General features: G+C 46.5%; 1 protein-coding gene across 2 annotated transcripts in view; it reads right to left on the bottom strand.

Moving 5' to 3' along the window:
• Positions 1–2: 2 nt before the first annotated feature.
• Positions 3–21,825, bottom strand: part of eif4h (eukaryotic translation initiation factor 4h) — a 117,795-nt gene continuing 95,972 nt past the window's right edge. For both annotated transcript variants that reach the window (XM_038813655.1, XM_038813654.1), the window contains exons 4-6: positions 15,421–15,514; positions 13,429–13,587; positions 3–320 (exon numbers count right to left, since the gene is read on the bottom strand). In XM_038813655.1, coding sequence (XP_038669583.1) covers positions 181–320; positions 13,429–13,587; positions 15,421–15,514 — 393 coding nt within the window. In that variant the 3' untranslated portion in view covers positions 3–180. The remainder of the gene's footprint in view (positions 321–13,428; positions 13,588–15,420; positions 15,515–21,825) is intronic.

Raw genomic sequence — 21,825 nt, 5'->3', positions numbered from 1 at the left:
AAGATGGTATCAGGCAGGCTTTAAAATACAAATAAGCTGGAGTGTTCTCAGAGACAAAGCATTTGTAAACAGCCAACATACATTGGAGTTATGTGGGGAATTGGAAGAGAAGACAAAAGGAAAGCTGTTGAGTAGTAGGAATGGAAAGTGCCGTGCCTACTTTCCATGAGTCCAGCCAGGCTAGGGGTCCTCATGTCCAGATTTTTCCTCCCGAGGCCTGGCTCCACCAAATATGGCCGAGTTTGGATTGGCTACTTGGTTAAGTGGGGCAGCAACTGTGCGAGGTTTAAGTTGCAGTCTGGGTCTCTGTGCTCGCTCCTCTGAAAGACACAAGACAAAAAGAGAATCAACCTTGTTAAAACAGATACAAATTCTGAACTCATGGAATTTACAGTGCAGAAGGAGGCCATGTGCAGAAGGAGGCCATGTGGTCCATCAAGTCTGCACCGGCCCTTTGAAAGAGCACCCTCCCTATACCCACCTCCACCCTTTCCTCGTAACCTCACCTAATCTTTTTTGGACACTAAGGGCAATTTAGCATAGCCAATCCACCTAACCTGCTGGGCCGAAAAATGGCAGATGGAGTTTAACCCTGATAAGTGTGAAGTGATTCATTTTGGTAGAAAAAATTTGAATGCGGATTACAGGGTCAACGGCAGGGTTCTGAGGAATGTGGAGGAACAGAGAGATCTTGGGGTTCATGTCCACAGATCTCTGAAGGTTGCCACTCAAGTGGATAGGGCCATGAAGAAGGCCTATAGTGTGTTAGCATTTATTAACAGGGAGTTTGAGTTTAAGAGCCGCGGGGTATGCTGCAACTATACATGACCTTGGTGACACCACATTTGGAGTATTGTGTGCAGTTCTGGTCACCTCATTATAGGAAGGATGTGGAAGCATTGGAAAGGGTACAAAGGAGATTTACCAGGATGCTGCCTGGTTTTCAGGATAGGTCTTATGAGGAAAGGTTGAGGGAGCTAAGGCTTTTCTCTTTGGAGCGGAGGAGGATGAGAGGCAACTTAATAGAGGTTTATAAGATGATGAGGGGGATAGATAGAGTGGACGTTCAGAGACTATTTCCTCGGGTGGATGTGGCTGTTACAAGGGGGCATATCTATAAGATTCAGGGTGGGAGATATAGGAGGGATATCCGAGGTAGGTTATTTACTCAGAGTGGTTAGGGTGTGGAATGGACCGTCTGCTGTGATAGTGGAATCGGACACTTTAGGAACTTTCAATCGGTTATTGGACAGGCACATTGAGCACACCAGAATGACAAGGAGTGGGATAGCTTGATCTTGGTTTCGGACAATACTCGGCTCAACATTGAGGGCCGAAGGGCTTGTTCTGTGCGGTACTGTTCTATGTTCTATCTTTGGACTGTGGGAAGAAACCGGAGCACCCGGAGGAAACCCATGCACACACGGGGAGAATGTGCAGACTCCACACAGACAGTGACCCAAGCCGGAAATCGAACCTGGGACCCTGGAGCTGTGAAACAACTGTGCTAACCACTGTGCTAGCGTGCTGCACACTGAAAACTAATGGGACTGCCTGGAAAATTGGAGGGAGGGTAATCTTCTATGACATTTGCAACATAAATATAATCAGTTTGCCCACTTGTGCCAGCTGAGGGACAGATAAGCAGAGGAAACTGATTATAACCATCTGCTGTGACTGAAGCCCGTACATTATTCTTTCTCTTTTCAAGCAGATAGCAGGAAACAAAATAGTGGTAGGGAATGAATCCATAGAATCCCTAGAGTGCAGAAAGAGGCCATTCGGCTCATTGAGTCTTCACCAACCCTCCAAAAGTACACCCTACCTAGGCCCATTCCCTCAACCTATTCCCATAACTCCGTAACCCAGGGGTGGGCAAACTACGGCCCGCGGGCCGCATGCGGCCCGCCAAAGGTCTTTATGCGGCCCACCAAGATCAAGTCATTTTAAAAAAATATATATATATTTTTTTTTAATTGTTTTTTTTTAATTTTAAGGTTAATTGGGGGGGGGCTGTTGGATTACTGGTATAGGGTGGATACGTTGACTTGAGTAGGGTGATCATTGCTCGGCACAACATGTGTTTCATGTGAAGTTTCTACTTTAAAATATTAATTAATAAAAATTAATTGCTTTTTTTTCTTTAAAAACCTTTTATTTTGGCTATTTTAAATATTAATTATTTTACTTAATATACTATGCGGCCCTTTAAAATTGTGAATTTCTGAATGTGGCCCTTGCACGGAAAAGTTTGCCCACCCCTGCCGTAACCCCACCTAAGCTGCACATCTTTGACACTAAGGGGCAATTTAGCATGACTAATCCACCTAACATGCACAACTTTGGACTATGGGAGGAATCCACAACACCTGGAGGACACCCACACAGACATGGGGAGAACGTGACACCCACACAGACAGTCACCCAAGGCTGGAATCAGATCCGGGTTCCTGGTGTTGTGACGGAGCAGTGCTAACAACTGTGCCATCATGCCGCCAAAAACCTGAATCAGATTGTCCAATTGGTTTGAGCAGGATGATAATTGCTTCAAAAACTTGTATTCTACTGCAAACTTTGAATAAAATGATCTACCTGGAAAATTAAATATTCATTGTGAAGATTGTAAGGGACTTCCAGACATGATTACTAGATTAGTGGGTTAGTGAGTCAGATGGAATTTAACTTTGAGATATGTGAGGCGATAAGTTTTGGATGAAAGAGCAAGGAATGGAACTACAGACTGTTTTATTTCATTGTGTAATATATGTTACTCATTTGCTTCTTCCCAAGATGATCCTGTATTCGATGTTCATTGACACTTAAACTCTTCTAGTTAAAGCAACGTGCAAACTCCACATAGACAGTTACCCAAGACTGGAATTGAACCCGGGTCCCTGGTGCTGTTAGGCAGCAGCGGGAACCACTGTGCCACCGTGCCACTCTTTTGAACCCACAACCTTTGAATTAGAAGTCCCAAATGCTATCTATTTCTCTTATTGTCTTCACAAGTCTTAGGGTGTATCATCTTTTCCTGTAACCTCAGGGGTGGATGTTGCCCCATTCTGTCCCATGGCCTCCGGGACACGACTGTCCTCAAGGACACTACTGCCCTCAGGCGGCTGTCCAGCTTCTGCTACACTCCCCTCTGGTACTTCAAACCAGGTGAGACATCTCACTCATTTTATGCCTACCTGCTTGGGAACTGCTGGGTCCCTATTTAAATCCTGCAGGAAGGTTTCTGCGAACATAGCTTTGGTACATTTCTTTGTAACCAAGTTGTTGCTTCTATCTCAGTTCTTTTGTTCTCCTTTGGTTCTATTCTGGCCCCACTCTGTACCCTGAAAGTTTAGCTGTTTAAATTCTATGGGGTCTCTCCTAGCCCCTGCAAATTCTGCTGGCTTTTCTTTAACCCCTTTAGTTCTTCCTGGTTCTATTGCCCCATATAGGATTTTAGGGTTTCCTCTATCTTCTGCAGCTGAGCAGTATTTTTCTTGTTATCATCAATTTTCCCAGAGTAATGGACTGCTCTGGGCCCTCTGGACACAAAACTGCACTCCCGTCTATATCATTACACAGCAATAGATCGGCCCTGGTATTGGTATGCCTGCTATAACCCTGACTGTCCCTATTCCAGTGACTTACTCGGCAGATAAACTTTAACTAAGAGACAGTTCAAGCATTGTCGAGTGAGCCCGTTTACTAACATTGTGGTATTTGTTCTGCTTTCAGGGGGCATCTCTGCAACCTTGGCTACAAGTATGGTTTGAAGACAGCTGGTGTCCCTGAGGATTGTTAACTCTGTTTGCTGGGCTAGGGTACAGGAGTAATTTTCCTTTTGAACAAAAAATCGGTACAACCATCTGGTTTACTGGACATAATATTTTAACACAACCGGACCACTTTTAGGGCTACTGGACCACCCCCCTGTTGGACAAACCTGGTAATGCCACAAAGTTTCTTTCCTGTGTCCAGGCTACCCACACAGAACTCATTCAGGGTGGACTCCTGCTGCTTTACCCACCAGGTTGTTTCTTTTTAGAGTGGGAGGCTGACCTGCTTGTCTTACCCTACTCTCCTTTTCTCTGGTGTATGTTTCATCTACCTCCCCATCATCTCTCCCTAGTTTGTCGGAGTTCCTAAATCCAGGTTTATTCAGAGTTAAAGGTTTGTGGGTCACCAATTTACAGTTGGCTGTTATGATAGTTGCTCCTCTGGCTTTTGAAACTCTGTGTTCATCCACATGGGTTTAGAGATTGTAAAAGGGACAGTGTTTGAACTCCTGTAACAGAATTGTCTCTCTTAATCCCTCGTACATACACTCGGTTTTGAGTGCCCGTATCCATCCACTCGTCAAATTCATTTAAATTCGAGGGAGGTTTCTTTTTTGTGAGAATTTCTAAACCTCTGGCTGTATGCGGAGGTAAATCGCGTGGGCTTTCCCTATTAGCTGACCGTGCATTAGGAGAATCCAAGCCTCTGCTGGCCATTTGAACTCATCCTCCAATTTCTCAAAAAGCCATGAAGGAGGTTTCCACAATACCTTCTTCAAGCTTAGCGGCTAATTGGGAATACTTTAAGAAATCAAAGCTTGTCTCTTGAGTTAGGGATATTTGATTTACCAAACACCTCTCCAGTAAGTAAAGACAATTTCTCCCAAACTATTATAATCTATCTTACTTCATTATCCTTTTGTGTTTGCTATTCCTTCTTAAGCTTCTCCAGGTGGAATACTCGCTCCACTCGTTCTGTGCCGGGATTCTCTCTCCGCCCTTTCTCCTGGGATTCTCTCTCCTCCCTTTCTCCTGGGATTCTCTCTCCTCCCATGCTTCTCCTCCCTTTCTGTTCCTAGATTCTTTCTCTTCTTGTTCCGACCTGGGATTCTCTCTCCCCCCCGTTCAGTCCTGTGATTCCCTCTCCTCCCTTTCTCCTGTGATTCCCTCTCCTCCCTTCCTCCTGTGATTCCCTCTCCTCCCGTTCCATCCAGGGATTCTCTCTCCTCCCTTTCTCCTGGGATTCCCTCTCCTCCCTTTCTCCTGGGATTCTCTCTCCTCCCGTTCCATCCAGGGATTCTCTCCTCCCTTTCTCCTGGGATTCCCTCTACTCCCTTTCTCCTGGGATTCTCTCTCCTCCCGTTCCATCCTGGGATTCTCTCCTCCCTTTCTCCTGGGATTCCCTCTCCTCCAGTTCCGTCCTGGGATTCTCTCTCCTCCCTTTCTCCTGGGATTCTCTCTCCTCCCTTTCTCCTGGGATTCCCTCTCCTCCCTTTCTGTCCTGGGATTCTCTCCCCTCCCTTTCTCCTGGGATTCCCTCTCCTCCCTTTCTCCTGGGATTCCCTCTCCTCCCTTTCTCCTGGGAGTCCCTCTACTCCCTTTCTCCTGGGATTCCCTCTCCTCCCTTTCTCCTGGGATTCTCTGCCTTTTCTCCTGGGATTCACGCCCATTTCTCCTGGGATTCTCTCCATTCCCTTTCTCCTGGGATTCTCTCTCCTCCCTTTCTCCTGGGATTCTCTCCTCCCTTTCTCCTGGGATTCTCTCCTCCCTTTCTCCTGGGATTCCCTCTCCCCCAGTTCCGTCCTGGGATTCTCTCTACTCCCTTTCTCCTGGGATTCCCTCTCCTCCCGTTCCGTCCTGGGATTCTCTCCCCTCCCTTTCTCCTGGGATTCCCTCTCCTCCCTTTCTCCTGGGATTCCCTCTCCTCCCTTTCTCCTGGGATTCTCTCCCTTTTCTCCTGCAATTCTCTCTCCTCCCTTTCTCCTGGGATTCACGCCTATTTCTCCTGGGATTCTCTCCTCCCCTTCTCCTGGGATTCTCTCCTCCCTTTCTCCTGGGATTCTCTCTCCTCCCATTCTCCTGGGATTCTCTCTCCTCCCTTTCTCCTGGGATTCTCTCCCTTTTCTCCTGCAATTCTCTCTCCTCCCTTTCTCCTGGGATTCACGCCCATTTCTCCTGGGATTCTCTCCTCCCCTTCTCCTAGGATTCTCTCCTCCCTTTCTCCTGGGATTCTCTCCTCCCTTTCTCCTGGGATTCTCTCTCCTCCCTTTCTCCTGGGATTCCCTCTCCTCCCATTCCATCCTGAGATTCCCTCTCCTCCCTTTCTCCTGGGATTCTCTCTCTTCCCTTTCTCCTGGGATTCTCTCCCTTTTCTCCTGGGATTCACGCCCATTTCTCCTGGGATTCTCTCCACTCCCTTTCTCCTGGGATTCTCTCTCCTCCCTTTCTCCTGGGATTCTCTCTCCTCCCTTTCTCCTGGGATTCTCTCTCCTCCCTTTCTCCTGGGATTCTCTCTCCTCGCATTCCATCCTGGGATTCCCTCTCCTCCCTTTCTCCTGGGATTCCCTCTCCTCCCTTTCTCCTGGGATTCCCTCTCGTCCCGTTCCATCCTGGGATTCTCTCTCCTCCCTTTCTCCTGGGATTCCCTCTCCTCCCTTTCTGTCCAGGTATTCTCTCTCCTCCCGTTCCATCCTGGGATTCTCTCTCCTCCCTTTCTCCTGGGATTCCCTCTCCTCCCTTTCTGTCCAGGGATTCTCTCTCCTCCCTTTCTCCTATGATTCTCTCTCCTCCCTTTCTCCTGGGATTCTCTCCCTTTTCTCCTGGGATTCTCTCTCCTCCCTTTCTCCTGGGATTCTCTCCCTTTTCTCCTGGGATTCTCTCTCCTCCCTTTCTCCTGGGCTTCTCTCTCCTCCCTTTCTTCTGGGATTCTCTCCCTTTTCTCCTAGGATTCTCTCCTCCCTTTCTCCTGCCTTTCCCAGTTCTCCTTTCTTGTCTGAAACTTGAAGTCTAGAGTCTGCTCTTTGAGGCGAATTTTAACCTGGTTTGTTTCTGGTTCCACATCTTCTGCCTGTTCCAGTTCTGGAGTAAGGCCAGCACCTTTAACACCTCAGGATATTGTGCTTGTTTTTTCACAGTAAGTACTATCTGATCATTTATTGCTTATAGCGGTTCTATGATTAGGGCTGCTCATTTATACCAAGTTAAAACCTCCAGTTCAATGAACAATTTCACACCAGAACTCACCATTCTACTTTCTAGCATCAATACAGCAAGCCTGCTGCTGTTTGAAGACACAATTTCAGTTATTGGACTTTACCCTTCTTGTGTCCAATGTTTTCATTTAATGTCAGTGATGAGCCATCAATTGCATGAGAGACGAGTTGCTATACAAAAGTTAGGCTTTAATAAGCTAGAACTTAGCCCTGCGGTTGACTGCAATAAAATGGACGACCGCCGGGCGTTCCGACTATTTATACCTCGGTATGGAGGCGTGGTTAACTCAGCCTCTCGACCAATCGGAGAGCTGTCACATGACTGGTCTCAACCAATCGGTCGTGAGGCACATGACCGACCAGGGCCAATGGTAAGCCGGTGTTCTGCACCAATGGCAGACAGCTATGCAAATCATATCACCGCAGTCAGATTTGGCTCACTTTAGTCAAATTGCTTCAAATCCGGTCTGTTAATGCGCAAAACCACGCCGGCGGTTCTGCGCATGCGCTAACTCGCGCCGGCCCTTTGGCATCGGTTGGCGCGTGCCAACCCCTCCACCGTCGGCCTAGCCCCCAGAAGTGCGGAGGATTCTGCAACTTCCGGTCAGCCCGAGGCCGGAGTGGTTCGCTGGCGTCAGAGCCGGCCCATTGCGGGGATTCGGGAGAATCCCGCTGCATGTGTTTGTGTCGGTGAGATGGATGCTAGGTTTTGGGATGAGAGGAGTGGGGTGTGGTGGAAATGAAGAATTCATTCTTGGAAGGGCAGTTTGCGGGCTTTGAGGAGTTGATGGAGAGGTTTGAGATTCCACGGGGGGAAGCCTTTAGGTATATGCAGGTATGGGATTTGGAAGGTTTTCGCATATGTTTCCGGTGACCACCCTCCTCGTTGTTGGAGAGAGGTGCTGTCGGTGATGGAGTTGGAGAGGGATGGGGGGGTCATCTCGGCTATTTATGGGAGGATTCTGGTGGAGAACACGGCATCGTTGGAAGGGGTTAAGGCCAAGATGGAAAAGGAGTTGGAGTGGGGCTGGTGTGGAAGTTGGGCTGGTGTGGAAGTTAACAAGTAGGCATGGCGAGTATTCTTTGATCAATCTTTATTGGCTTGTGCACAAGGAGAACAACACAGGGAAATTCACTGCAATGTTCTGTCTGAATCCAGCGAAACAGTAATACTTTCAACGATTTTCAACCAATAAGCTTACAGTCACTATCTCATCTCTTATTTGCATGTGAACTCACCAATAATATCAGAGTTAAACTTTCATTTTAAACTAATGAAAGGACAGTATTTATAGTCAATAGATAACCGGGAAAGTGGACCAATAGAAAACGAGTATTTTCTATCCTTCATAAGCATACCTTATCTCCCCACCTGCCCTTGGATGTTACTGTAGTTTACAGAAAGCACATTTTTATTTTGGCAACATTCTTCATTCTATCTCTGCAGACCCACATCATTCACTAAGAAACAGTTTATTATAGATTCCACACTGGAGGAGGAGTTGTGGTGTAAAGTGTTGGGGGTGGTGAATGCCTCAACTTTGTGTGCGAGACTGGGGCTAATACAGGTGAAAGGTGATGCACAGGGTGCACCTGACAAGGTCAAGGATAAGCCAGCTGTTTGAGGGGGGGGGGGGGGGGGGGGGGGAGAACACTTGTGAGCGGTGCGGGAGAGGTGCAGCCAACCATATACATATGTTCTGGTGCTGCCCAAAGTTGGAGGTCTTTTTGTCAATGATCTTGTCCTTGGAGCCCAGTCCCCTGGGGGCCATATTAATAGTGTTGGACCTGCTGTAGCTGTAGAAGGTGGGAGGGGAGGGCATTCTGTTTTAGCCTTTGCCTCGCTGATTGCGTGCCTGCAGGTCATGTTTGGGTGGAGGCCAACTTTTCCGCCCTGTGCCTCAGTGTGGCTGCGGGACTTGATGGAGTCCCTATATCTTGAAAAGGTGACATTCACCTTGGTTGGTTACCATCAACTGCTAAGGGTCTGAGGGAGGATCGGGAGGGGGTGAGATGGATGAGGTTTTTCTTTGAGTTATATAGGGGTTGGTTGGTGCGGGGGGTGGGGGGGGTTCTTTTGTTATTTTTGTCGTTAGGAGTTATTTTGTTTTATGTATAAAATGTTAAAATCTTTAAAAATTAATAAAAGCTTTGTTTTTAAAGTAAGAGCACCACATATCTCCTGTTTTATAACTATGACCTTTCAACTTTGAGCCATTCTGGGTGGACATTGACTGTTGGCCATGTGACCGAAACTGGCATCCAATACTGAAATCCTTTATTATCCCTAGACCCAGGAAAAGGCCTGGGAAGTCAGCAGCAGACAGTGGAAGAGGCAGCAGTTGGAGAAAAAGCTGTGTCTTCTTTGCCTTTTAAGACCGAGAGGCTACAAAGTCTTTAAACGCCTTCCAACCTGATTCCAAAAACCCACGTCTAAATTTGACCTCCTGATACAAAGACCACAATCACCTAGCTTCGCCGCCTCCTGAACATTCATCTCTTCAAAGGAATCCTGCAACAATCAAAATATCTGACTTCAGCTATTTGAACCCATCTGAACTACAAACCAAGAATAGAAAAGAATAGTGGGCAGCATGGTAGCATAGTGGTCAGCACAATTGCTTCACAGCTCCAGGGTCCCAAGTTCGATTCCTCACCACCGCATTCTCAAACATATCCACCAACAGCAGCGCCAGACTTTCCAGAAACTTCTTATCAAACTCTACCGGGAACCCATCCGGCCACAGTGCTTTACCTGATTGCAGTTTCCCTACTGTCGCCCGAAACCCCTCAATCTTCAATGGCTCCTCCAACCCTGCCCTTTCTTCCTCTCCCAGTGTGGGAAACTCCAGTCCCTCCAAAAACTCCCTTATATCTGACTCATCACTCGGCGGTTCAAACCTATATATCCTCTTGTAAAACTTCTCAAATGCTCTATTCACCTGCTCTGGCGCAATCACCAGACCCTCACCCCATCCCAAATCTGGACAATCTCCTGGGATGCTGCCTGTCAGTAGAGCTGTCCAGCCAGCAAATGACTGGCCTTCTCCCCGTACTCGTATGTCACACCCAACCTTCATGCCAGCCTCTGTACAGGCCCCTTCTCCAAGACCAAGTGATCTGAAATAACGATCATCGAGGATTCTGCCTTCCTCACACCCGAAAACAACCACCTCCTCATAATAAAAAAATCAATCCTCAAATATACATTATGCACCAGTGAGAAAAGGAATACTCTGTACCCCATGGATGCAAGAACTGCCATGGATCCGCTCTCCCCCATCTCTTTTATCAACGCTGCCACACCTCCCCCCCAAGGGGTCAATGAACATGGCTTAAATCGATCCATCTTTGATGCAACACTGTGTTGAAGAACCCCCACCCCCACCGAGTCCTATTACCAAGGCCCGAGTGAAACAACTGACTCACCCAACCGTTCCGGAGCTGTGGATTTGCTAGTTCACAATGTGTGCTCCTGATGTGTATGTTTCCACATCATCAGTATTAAAGCAGAATTTCCTGTTCACCAGTTAAAATAACAAAGTTGAATATTTTAAAACCTTTTTCTGGGATGTGGGTGTCGCTGGCAAAGCCAGCATTTGTTGCCCATCCCTAATTGCTCTTGAACTGAATTGTTTGCTCGGGCCACTTCAGTGGACAGTTAAGAGTCAACATCATCGGGCAGCACGGTGGCGCAGTGAGTAGCACTGCTGCCTCATGGCGCTGAGGTCCCAGGTTCCATCCCAGCTCTGGGTCACTGACCGTGTGGAGTTTGCACATTCTCCCCGTGTTTGCGTGGGTTTCGCCCCCACAACCCAAAGATGTGCAGGCTAGGTGGATTGACCACGCTAAATTGCCCCTTAATTGGAAAAAATGAATTGGATAATCTAAATTTATAAAAAAAAAGAGTCAACATCATTGCTGTGGGTCTGGAGTCACATGTAGACAAGACCGGGGGCGGGATTCTCCCCTACCTGGCAGGACGGGGGTCCCGTCATAGGGGAGTGGCGCCAACCACTCCGGGGTCGGGCCTCCCCAAAGGTGCGGTATTCTCCGCACCTTTGGGGGCTAGCCCCGCGCCGGAGCGGTTGGCACCACGCCGACTGGCGCAAAAACCGGCGCCAGCGGCCTTTCAGGCCCGCTGCCCGGCAGCGGGGCTGGCCGAAAGGCTTTCGCCGGTTCGCGCATGCGCCAGTGGTGACGTCAGCGGCCAGCTGCCGCTGACGTCACCACCAGCGCATGCGCGCTGTGGGTTTCTCTTCCGCTTCCGCCATTGCGGAGGCCGTGGCGGTGGTGGAGGAGAAAGAGTGCCCCCAGGGCATTGGCTCGTTCCCTGATCGGGGGACCCCGATCGCGGGCCTGGCCACCGTGGGGGCACCGCCCGGGGTCTGATCGCCCCGCGCCCCCCCCCCCCAGGACCCTGGGGGCCCGGTCGCGCCGCTAATCCCGCCGCCACCAGAGGTGGTTCAAACCTCGGCGGCGGGAGAGGCCTCCCAGCGGCGGGACTTCAGCCCATCACGGGCCGGAGAATCGCCGCAGGGGCCTCGCCGATCGGAGTGGCGTGATTCCTGTCCCCGCCACTTCCCGGGTGGCGGAGAATCTCTGCCACGGCGGGTGCGGGATTTTCGGCGGCCCCAGGCGATTCTCTGACCCTGCTGGGGGTCGGAGAATTTCGCCCCAGGTAAGGACTGCAAATTTCCTTCCCAAAGGTCATTAGTGAACCAGATGGGTTTTGAACAACAATTACTGATAGTTTCATGGTGACCATTACTGGGTTACAAGGGCAGGATAGAGGTGTGGGCCTAAGTAGGGTGCTCTTTCCAAGGGCCAGTCAGATTTGATGGGCCAAATGGCCTCCTTCTGCACTGTAGATTCTATGATTCTATGATTACTGAGACTAGCTTTCAATTCCAAATTTAGTAATTGAATTCATGGTTGAATTTGAACTCGTATCCCACAGGATTTACCTGGACAACTGAATTACTAGTCTAGTGACGTTACCACTACGACACCATCTCCCCCTTTCAGGGGGACAGTGACCCAGAGCCAAGATCGAACCTGGGACCTTGGTGCCGTGAGGCAGCAGTGCTAACCACTGTGCGACCGTGCTGCCCTTCTGTGATCTCGTCCTGTTCAAATTACACATTAATTTATCTGTCCTCTCCATGGAGATTATATCTTTACTTGAAAAGAAAAGGCTGTGGATTGCCCTAATGGTTATAAAGTTAATTGATAAAGTGGGAACAGAGAGTTCTTCCATTTGTAGTGAAAAGCAAAATTTGAGGCCATCAATAATACTCTTCACCAAGAAATCAAATAGGAAATGTGAAGCAACTTTTTTACCTAGAAGATAGTGAGAATATAAAATGTTTTACTATAGGGAGTGGTTGATGTAAATATTATAGATTAATTGATGGGGAAGCTAAAGAAGCATATGAGGTGGAAGGGAACAGAGGATTATGCTGATAAAGGCTTGAGTGGAGCATAAATCCCTGCAAGAACTTGTTAGGTCAAATGGCCTGTTCCTGTGCTGTGTATTCTAGGAATCTATGGAAGGATACTGCCTGATCTGTTGAGTGTTTCGAACATAGAACACAGAACATACAGTGCAGAAGGAGGCCATTCGGCCCATCGAGTCTGCACTGACCCACTTCAGCCCTCATTTTCACCCTATCCCCGTAACCCAATAACCCCTCCTAACGTTTTTGGTCACTAAGGGCAATTTATCATGGCCAATCCACCTAACCTGCACGTATTTGGACTGTGGGAGGAAACCGGAGCACCCGGAGGAAACCCACACAGACACGGGAAGAATGTGCAGACTCCGCACAGACAGTGACCCAGCGAGGAATCGAACCTGGGACCCTGGCGCTGTGAAGCCACAGTGCTATCCACTTGTGCTACCGTGCTGCCCAAATATCCCGCAATATCTGTTTTGGTTTTTGATTTGCAGCATCACGCAGTTAGAGTACCCTACTTCAGAGAGAGTGTCAAAACTCTGGGAGATCACAACAACGATACCAGAGTGGGAGGTTTTACTTGAGAAGAGACCAGAGAAGTATGCACTATTTTGACGAGGTAGCAAGGTTAAAGGAAGTTAGAATTGAGAGGGATTTTGATAAGGTAACTGATTGACTCAAACTTTCTCTTTCCAACAGGCCACGTGCAATTTGTGTCCTTCCGACACCTAATCGCATTTAAGTGTAGTTTACAGGGAAGGGGAAGTGGAACTGGTAAGGGGAGAGGGAAGGAAATTTTGGTTGCGATCAAGGAAGAACATGCATGTCACTGTATTTTGAGAAGTAAAGTATTTATTTAGACAACTTTGTGAATATCATACCTGCCAACAGTATTACCAATACTAAAGAATGCTAAATGAATTGGAAACTGAACATAAATATAAAATATGACGTCAAATATCCCTAACACAAATAATTTATATGCACCTTCTGTTGCTTCTCTGAACTCCATCGAAGATCCACGAGGGAGTCCATCTCTAAAGCGGCCTCCCCCTCCTCCTCGTCTGTCTCCAGGACGAGCACCTCTGGCCCTACTTCCTCCAAATCCACCCATAGAACGGTCACTGTATTCTTCATCTTTGAAACCTATTAAAGAGACAGTCCAAGGATCAATTATACCATTAAGAAGCTTTCACCAGGCAAGATCTTAACAGTAATGTAACAGCAGAGTCACCTGTTCGGAGGTAAGAATTGACATTACAGCACAGTAACATTCAATGCACGAGGCTCTGAGATTGTAATGACTTAGACCAGGCCTTTAAGATTGGCCAATTGAAATAAGAGTTCCCTGATTAGTGGGCCAATCAGGGAACCTCTTTTCTCTATATAACAAGGAGTGTCAGATCATCTGCACTCCCAGTGTAGACAGCAAGCTGAATGCACATGGTCGCACTGCTGTTGGTTTTGTTAATAAAAGGGATTCTGATGAAGGGTCTTCTGCCTCTGTGGACTTATTACAGAGATAACTAATGTAGGTAGCCTCATTGGTGGTAATAAATGTTTCAATATGTTAGTTCAACCCAATTACTACAACTCACTTGTTCCTGTAATATTTTTCCAAAAGTTCCTGTTTATGTAGAATGAGAAATAGCCAGCACTTCAAGCCTGCTCCTTCCGAAAGACCATGTATTGTTCACAGTGTAGTGATATGCCTGTAAACAATATCATAAATGGCTGGTGGTGCAATCTCCAACCAGCACATGGTGGTACAGACACACCATGTGGTCTCAAGACAGTAGTCATGTGACAAGGCACTCCTATATAAGTGGGGGCACATCCGGTGACAGGCAGGTGGTTATATAAGACGTACGAGTGGACAGTCGTGCCTAGGGGTAGTTCCAGAGGAGTACAAAGAAATTCCATGATAACTTGCTCTGTGATAGATCACTATCCTGGTTTCGACAAGACTCAAGTTGTTTGGTAGATTCCTTGCTAGACATTGAACACAACATGAATTCAAGTTCTGAGAAAGAACTCTGAAATAGCTCCAAGTAAGAACAAAACAAAATCTCCAGGGGATGAGTCTAACATTGTTCCATCTTCATCAGAAATATTATACAGATCTCATTTCCATGAATCCAGTAAGCCTGTAATGATGTTGAGCATCCAGATCTAAATTTGTCTCTTTTCAATGGATCAATGCAGACCTTGGTAAGTCAAGATACACTGACAAGCCTCCTCACATTGGCCACAATTGCGGAGAAAATGCAGGAGTCTGCCAAATACATGAGTGGGTGGATGATGCAAGGCTTGCCATAATGTATTCTTCCATTGTGATTGTCATATCTGTGGAACATTAAACTCTGCAGTCAAATAAGTTCATGCACACCTTGACTAAGGCCATGCATGTTCTGGATGCCAACATAGCCGTCACGAGATGCACACAGACATGGGGAGAATGTGCAAACTCCACTCCTGGGTCTGGGACCAAACCCAGGTTCTCAGAGGCGTGAGGCAGCAGTGCCAACCACTGCGCCACCGTGCCGTCCCTAAGCCCATTTTTATATCAGATCATCACTGCTGCTTCCGCTAAAATCAGCTTAAATTAAAAATTAAAGTAAAACCACTTGACACTGTCACATTACAACATAGTTATGTTCATATTGCAGTACAGCAGCATGGAGAAACACAAGGAACCTCAGAATTTATTAACTTATAGGAGGGAAAGGGCAGCACGGTGGCCTAGTGGTTAGCACAACCGCCTCACGGCGCTGAGGTCTCAGGTTCGATCCCGGCTCTGGGTCACTGTCCGTGTGGAGTTTGCACGTTCTCCCCGTGTCTGCATGGGTTTCGCCCCCACAACCCAAAAATGTGCAGAGTAGGTGGATTGGCCACGCTAAATAGCCCCTTAATTGGAAAGAATAATTGGCTAATCTAAATTTATTTAAAAAAACTTATAGGAGGGAAGAAGTTTCTCACCTCCTCTGTCTTCCGTTCTCCTGAAGCCAAAACCACCCTTCTCTTGCTTTCTACCTTCTGCTATGTCAACCCGAAGAGATCGATCACCAAGAAGCTGTGGGAAAAGAGTGAATATGTTTTTTCTGTGGCATCTACCTTTGCTTTTGTACCTTCTAATTAGTTTAATCATAGTCAAGTTACTTCCATCAGATAAGCTTGCATTAGAATTAATGCTCTTCTCCAGTTGTTTTGGTCCACAGTCCATTTACCCAAACTTTTTGTCTTTAATCTTTCATGGGATGTGGGCATCGCTTTGACAAAAAGAGTCATTGGACTCGAAACGTTAGCTCTTTTCTCTCCCTATAGATGCTGCCAGACCTGCTGAGATTTTCCAGCATTTTCTTTCATTTCAGATTCCAGCATCTGCAGTAATTTGCTTTTATCCTTTTTACACCATAAGGGCCAAATCTGAATCTCATTCTTTGTCAAAATTCGCTTAGGTTTTTGATAGTCTGGAAGGAGGACTCTCCAAGAAAGGAAATGCTGTGTAAAGGACATATTTTCCATCCATACAAAAGCAAGTTACAGAGGTTTTATCCCAATATATTGACCGGAATTAGCTCTGTGGTTTTTCATCATGTACAGTATTATGGGTGGCACGGTAGCACAGTGGTTAGCACTGTTACTTCATGGTCCCAGGTTCGATTCCTGGCTTGGGTCACTGTCTGTGCACGTTCTTCCTGGGTCTGCGTGGGTTTCCTCCGGGTGCTCTGGTTTCCTCCCACAAGTCACGAAACACGTGCCGTTAGGTAATTTGGACATTCTGAATTCTCCGTACCCGAACAGGTGCCGGAATGTGGAGAGGTTACGATAGTCCCCATCTCACAAAATATGACACAGTGTATGGAAAGGCTCAGTAAACCAAGGTCCACCACACTAAGAAAACAAAAAGGGACAGTCAATAGGGAATTAAAGGTGCTATATTTAAATGCCCGCAGTGTACGGAACAAGGTAGATGAGCTTGTGGCCCAGATTGTGACTGGCAGGTATTATGTGGTAGGCATCACAGAGACGTGGTTGCAGGGGGTTCAGGACTGGCAGTTAAACATCCAGGGATTTACAACCTATCGAAAAGACAGAGAGGTGGGTAGAGGGGGCGGGGTTGCCTTGTTAATTAGAAATGAAATTAAATCAATAGCACTAAACGACATAGGGTCAGACGATGTGGAGTCTGTGTGGGTAGAGTTGAGGAACCACAAAGGCAAAAAAACCATAATGGGAGTTATGTACAGGCCTCCTGACAGTGGTCAGGACCAGGGGCACAAAATGCACCACGAAATAGAAAGGGCATGTCAGAAAGGCAAGGTCACAGTGATCATGGGGGACTTCAATATGCAGGTGGACTGGGTAAATAATGTTGCCAGTGGACCCAAAGAAAGGGAATTCATTGAATGTTTACAGGATGGCTTTTTGGAACAGCTTGTGATGGAGCCCACGAGGGAACAGGCTATTCTGGACTTAGTGTTATGTAATGAGCCAGAATTGATAAAAGACCTTAAAGTAAGGGAACACTTAGGAAGCAGTGATCATAATATGGTAGAATTCAGTCTGCAATTTGAAAGAAAGAAGGTAGAATCAGATGTAAAGGTTTTACAGTTAAATAAAGGTAATTACAGGCGCATGAGGGAGGAACTGACGAAAATCGACTGGAAGCAGAGCCTAGTGGGAAAGACAGTAGAACAGCAATGGCAGGAGTTTCTGGGAGTAATTGAGGACACAGTGCAGAGGTTCATCCCAAAGAAAAGAAAGGTTATCAGAGGGAGGATTAGGCAGCTATGGCTGACAAAGGAAGTCAGGGAATGCATCAAGGCAAAAGAGAGAGCCTATAATGTGGCAAAGAGTAGTGGGAAGTCAGAAGATTGGGAAGGCTACAAAAACAAACAGAGGATAACAAAGAGAGAAATAAGGAAGGAGAGGATCAAATATGAAGGTAGGCTAGCCAGTAACATTAGGAATGATAGTAAAAGTTTCTTTAAATACATTAAAAACAAACGGGAGGCAAAAGTAGACATTGGGCCGCTCCAAAATGACGCTGGTAATCTAGTGATGGGAGACAAGGAAATAGCTGAGGAACTTAATAAGTACTTTGCGTCAGTCTTCACAGTAGAAGACATGAGTAATATCCCAACAATTCAGGAAAGTCAGGGGGCAGAGTTGAATATGGTTGCCATCACAAAGGAGAAGGTGCTAGAGAAACTAAAAGGTCTGAAAATTGATAAATCTCCGGGCCCAGATGGGCTACATCCTAGAGTTCTAAAGGAGATAGCTGAAGAAATAGTGGAGGCGTTAGTTATGATCTTTCAAAAGTCACTGGAATCAGGGAAAGTCCCAGAGGATTGGAAAATCGCTGTTGTAACCCCCCTGTTCAAGAAGGGAACAAGAAAAAAGATGGAAAATTATAGGCCAATTAGCCTAACCTCGGTTGTTGGCAAAATTCTAGAATCCATCGTTAAGGATGGGATTTCTAAATTCTTGGAAGTGCAGGGTCGGATTAGGACAAGTCAGCATGGATTTAGTAAGGGGAGGTCGTGCCTGACAAACCTGTTAGAGTTCTTTGAAGAGATAACAATAGGTTAGACCAAGGAGAGCCAATGGATGTTATCTATCTTGACTTCCAAAAGGCCTTTGACAAGGTGCCTCACGGGAGACTGCTGAGTAAAATAAGGGCCCATGGTATTCGAGGCAAGGTACTAACATGGATTGACGATTGGCTGTCAGACAGAAGGCAGAGAGTTGGGATAAAAGGTTCTTTTTCGGAATGGCAACCGGTGACAAGTGGTGTCCCGCAGGGTTCAGTGTTGGGGCCACAGCTGTTCTCTTTATATATTAACGATCTAGATGACGGGACTGGGGGCATTCTGGCCAAGTTTGCCGATGATACAAAGATAGGTGGAGGGGCAGGTAGTATTGAGGAGGTGGGGAGGCTGCAGAAAGATTTAGACAGTTTAGGAGAATGGTCCAAGAAGTGGCTGATGAAATTCAACGTGGGCAAGTGCGAGGTCTTGCACTTTGGAAAAAAGAATAGAGGCATGGACTATTTTCTAAACGGTGACAAAATTCATAATGCTAAAGTGCAAAGGGACTTGGGAGTCCTAGTCCAGGATTCTCTAAAGGTAAACTTGCAGGTTGAGTCCGTAATTAAGAAAGCAAATGTAATGTTGTCATTTATCTCAAGAGGCTTGGAATATAAAAGCAGGGATGTACTTCTGAGGCTTTATAAAGCACTAGTTAGGCCCCATTTAGAATACTGTGAGCAATTTTGGGCCCCATACCTCAGGAAGGACATACTGGCACTGGAGCGGGTCCAGCGGAGATTCACACGGATGATCCCAGGAATGGTAGGCCTAACATACGATGAACGTCTGAGGATCGTGGGATTATATTCATTGGAGTTTAGGAGATTGAGGGGAGATCTAATAGAAACGTACAAGATAATGAATGGCTTGGATAGGATGGACGTAGGGAAGTTGTTTCCATTAGCAGGGGAGACTAGGACGCGGGGGCACAGCCTTAGAATAAAAGGGAGTCACTTTAGAACAGAGATGAGGAGAAATTTCTTCAGCCAGAGAGTGGTAGGTCTGTGGAATTCATTGCCACAGAGGGCGGTGGAGGCCGGGACATTGAGTGTCTTTAAGACAGAAATTGATAAATTCTTGATTTCTCGAGGAATTAAGGGCTATGGGGAGAGAGCGGGTAAATGGAGTTGAAATCAACCATGATTGAATGGTGGAGTGGACTCGATGGGCCGAATGGCCTTACTTCCACTCCTATGTCTTATGGTCTTATGGTCTTATGGACTGGGGGTTTTACACAGTGACGTCATTGCAGTGTTAATGTGAGCCTACTTGAGACAATACAGATTATTATTATTTTCCTTTGCTCCTTCAGGGATATTCTAATCCTTCCTGGTACTGTTAATATTCTATAACCTGAACCATGTCACTCTGGGAAGGATAAGAAAGAAGTAAACTGCTGGAAAGTATCAAAAGTCCAGTGAGCAGGAAGGTGGCAAATGGAATTCGACCCAGATAAGTCTGAGGTAATGCATTTGGGGAGAGCAAACTTGACAAGGAAATTGTTACACTCTCCTCAGGGGCCAAACCCTATATTGTATACGAGTCCCCTCCTACACTTTGGAGAGTGAACGTCCCAGGTGATTGGGGGTGGGGTGGAGCCTCCCCCTAATATTGAGGAACCTCACAAGATATAAACCCCGACCTGGGGGACAAGTCAGGGAGGATGACCCTGCGGGGTGAGAAGTAGTATAATTGTAGTATTGTGAGTATAGTAAATAAACCTAGTTGTTATCCTGCCTACCTGATGCTGTATAAAGTCCTCACCTTTGGCTGTCACAGGAATACACAATAAATGGTAGGGTACCGAGAAGTTAGAGGAACAGAATATATATCTGTAAATCTCTGAAGTTAACAGGACAGGTATTTACAGGTACAAGCTAAGAAGGCACACCATATACTTTCCTATATCAGTCACGCAATAGAATATTAGAGCAAAGAGGTTTTGCTAAAGCTATATGAACACTAGTTCGACCACAGTTAGAGTACTGCATGCTGTTCTGGTCACTGCATCACAGGAATGGTGTGGTTATGCTCGGGAGGGTAGAGAGGATATTTACAAGGATATGGCCAAGAGTGGAGAATTTTATCCATGAGGATTGGATAGAACAAAGTTTTCTTTGGAATGGAAGAGGCTGAGGGGAGGTTTAATTGAACTGTATAAAATTATGAGCAGTCTAGATAGAGTGGATAGGAAAGGGGTCAATAACCAGAGAGCATATATTTAAAATAATTGGATTTGATGGAATTTGAGGAGAATTGTTTTCACCAAGAGCAGGTGGGACTCTGAAACTTGCTGCTTGAAAGGGTGATAGAGGCATAAACTCTCATCTAATTTTAAAAATACTTGGATATGTATTTGAAGTGCTAAAATTTACATGGGTTTAGACCAAGAGCTGGAAAGACATAGACATCGAACATACAGTGCAGAAGGAGGCCATTCAGCCCATCGAGTCTGCACTGACCCAATTAATCCCTCACTTCCACCCTATCCCCATAACCCAATAACCCCTCCTAACCTTTTTGGACACTAAGGGCAATTTAGCATGGTCAATGCACCTAACCAGCACGTCTTTGGGCTGTGGGAGGAAACCGGAGCACCCGGAGGAAACCCACGCAGACACGAGGAGAACGTGCAGACTCCTCACAGACAGTGACCCAGCAGAGAATTGAACCTGGGACCCTGGCGCTGTGAAGCCACAGTGCTAGCCATGTGAGCTACCGTGCTGCCCAAAGTAGGATGAAGCTGGATAGCTCTTTCTCTGCTGGCACAAATATGATGGGCTGAATGGCCTCCTTCTGTGCCATTAATTTTCTATTTATCTGAATCACACTTCAATTCTCACATTACTTTGTTTCAGTAATATGCAGTACAAGAGCAGTAAAACAAGTCAGTGCACATCAGTTTGAGAGGGGGAGTAGCACACTACGCATGACACTAATCATTCAGTACACTTTCAATTTACTTTCAACATCACCAATATATCCCATGGACTGAACTTTTTATATTGTTTTTCCTATCAAATTAACAGTTCCAAAATTCCAGGGGGCAGCAAGGTGGCGCAGTGGGTTAGCCCTGCTGCCTCACGGCGCCGCGGTCCCAGGTTCGATCCCGGCTCTGGTTCACTGCCTGTGTGGAGTTTGCACATTCTCCCCGTGTTTGCGTGGGTTTTGCCCCCACGGCCCAAGGATGTGCAGGCTAGGTGGATTGGCCACGCTAAATTGCCCCTTAATTGGAAAATAATTAATTGGGTACTCTAAATTTTAAAAAACTGTTTCAAAATTCCCACTTTGTTTTAATGTTTATTCACACAAAAAAAACAATTACCTTTAAACCTTCATAGAATTTCAATACAGTCAGTCCTGAGGTCTTTGCAATGCTAGATGTGGTGGGGGAAGTGGAGGGGAGGAGGGAATAATTGCCACATCAAGCTCTAACACATCCATAAATATACACAGTGACACTTGAACATTTTAGGCGGTGTACCTTGTTCCTTAGCCGAGCCCCTTCTTTCAGAAGGAATCAATGTGCAATGAGCCCCTTGATTGCTAGACCCAATTTTTAAAAGAAAGCTACATACAATAGGTTTCTTTGTTATCTTCACACAGACTTTCTTTGCTCTTGAAGGAATAGTGGTTAAGTGTTAGAAGGGTTCGCAGGTTGATTGTCAATTTGTTTGAACAGTGTCATGAATGCTCCCTTCATGGCAAACAAGTCCTGGAGTGAGACTTGAACCAAAGGCTTCGAGCTCAGAAACAGAAGCGCTACCTACTGAGCCACAAGACATCTTCA

The sequence above is a fragment of the Scyliorhinus canicula genome, chromosome 12 (genome assembly GCF_902713615.1).
Source record: "Scyliorhinus canicula chromosome 12, sScyCan1.1, whole genome shotgun sequence".
Lineage (NCBI taxonomy): Eukaryota > Metazoa > Chordata > Chondrichthyes > Carcharhiniformes > Scyliorhinidae > Scyliorhinus > Scyliorhinus canicula.
The sequence above is the reverse complement of the archived record's forward strand: the minus strand, read 5'-3'. Positions and strand labels throughout refer to the sequence as shown.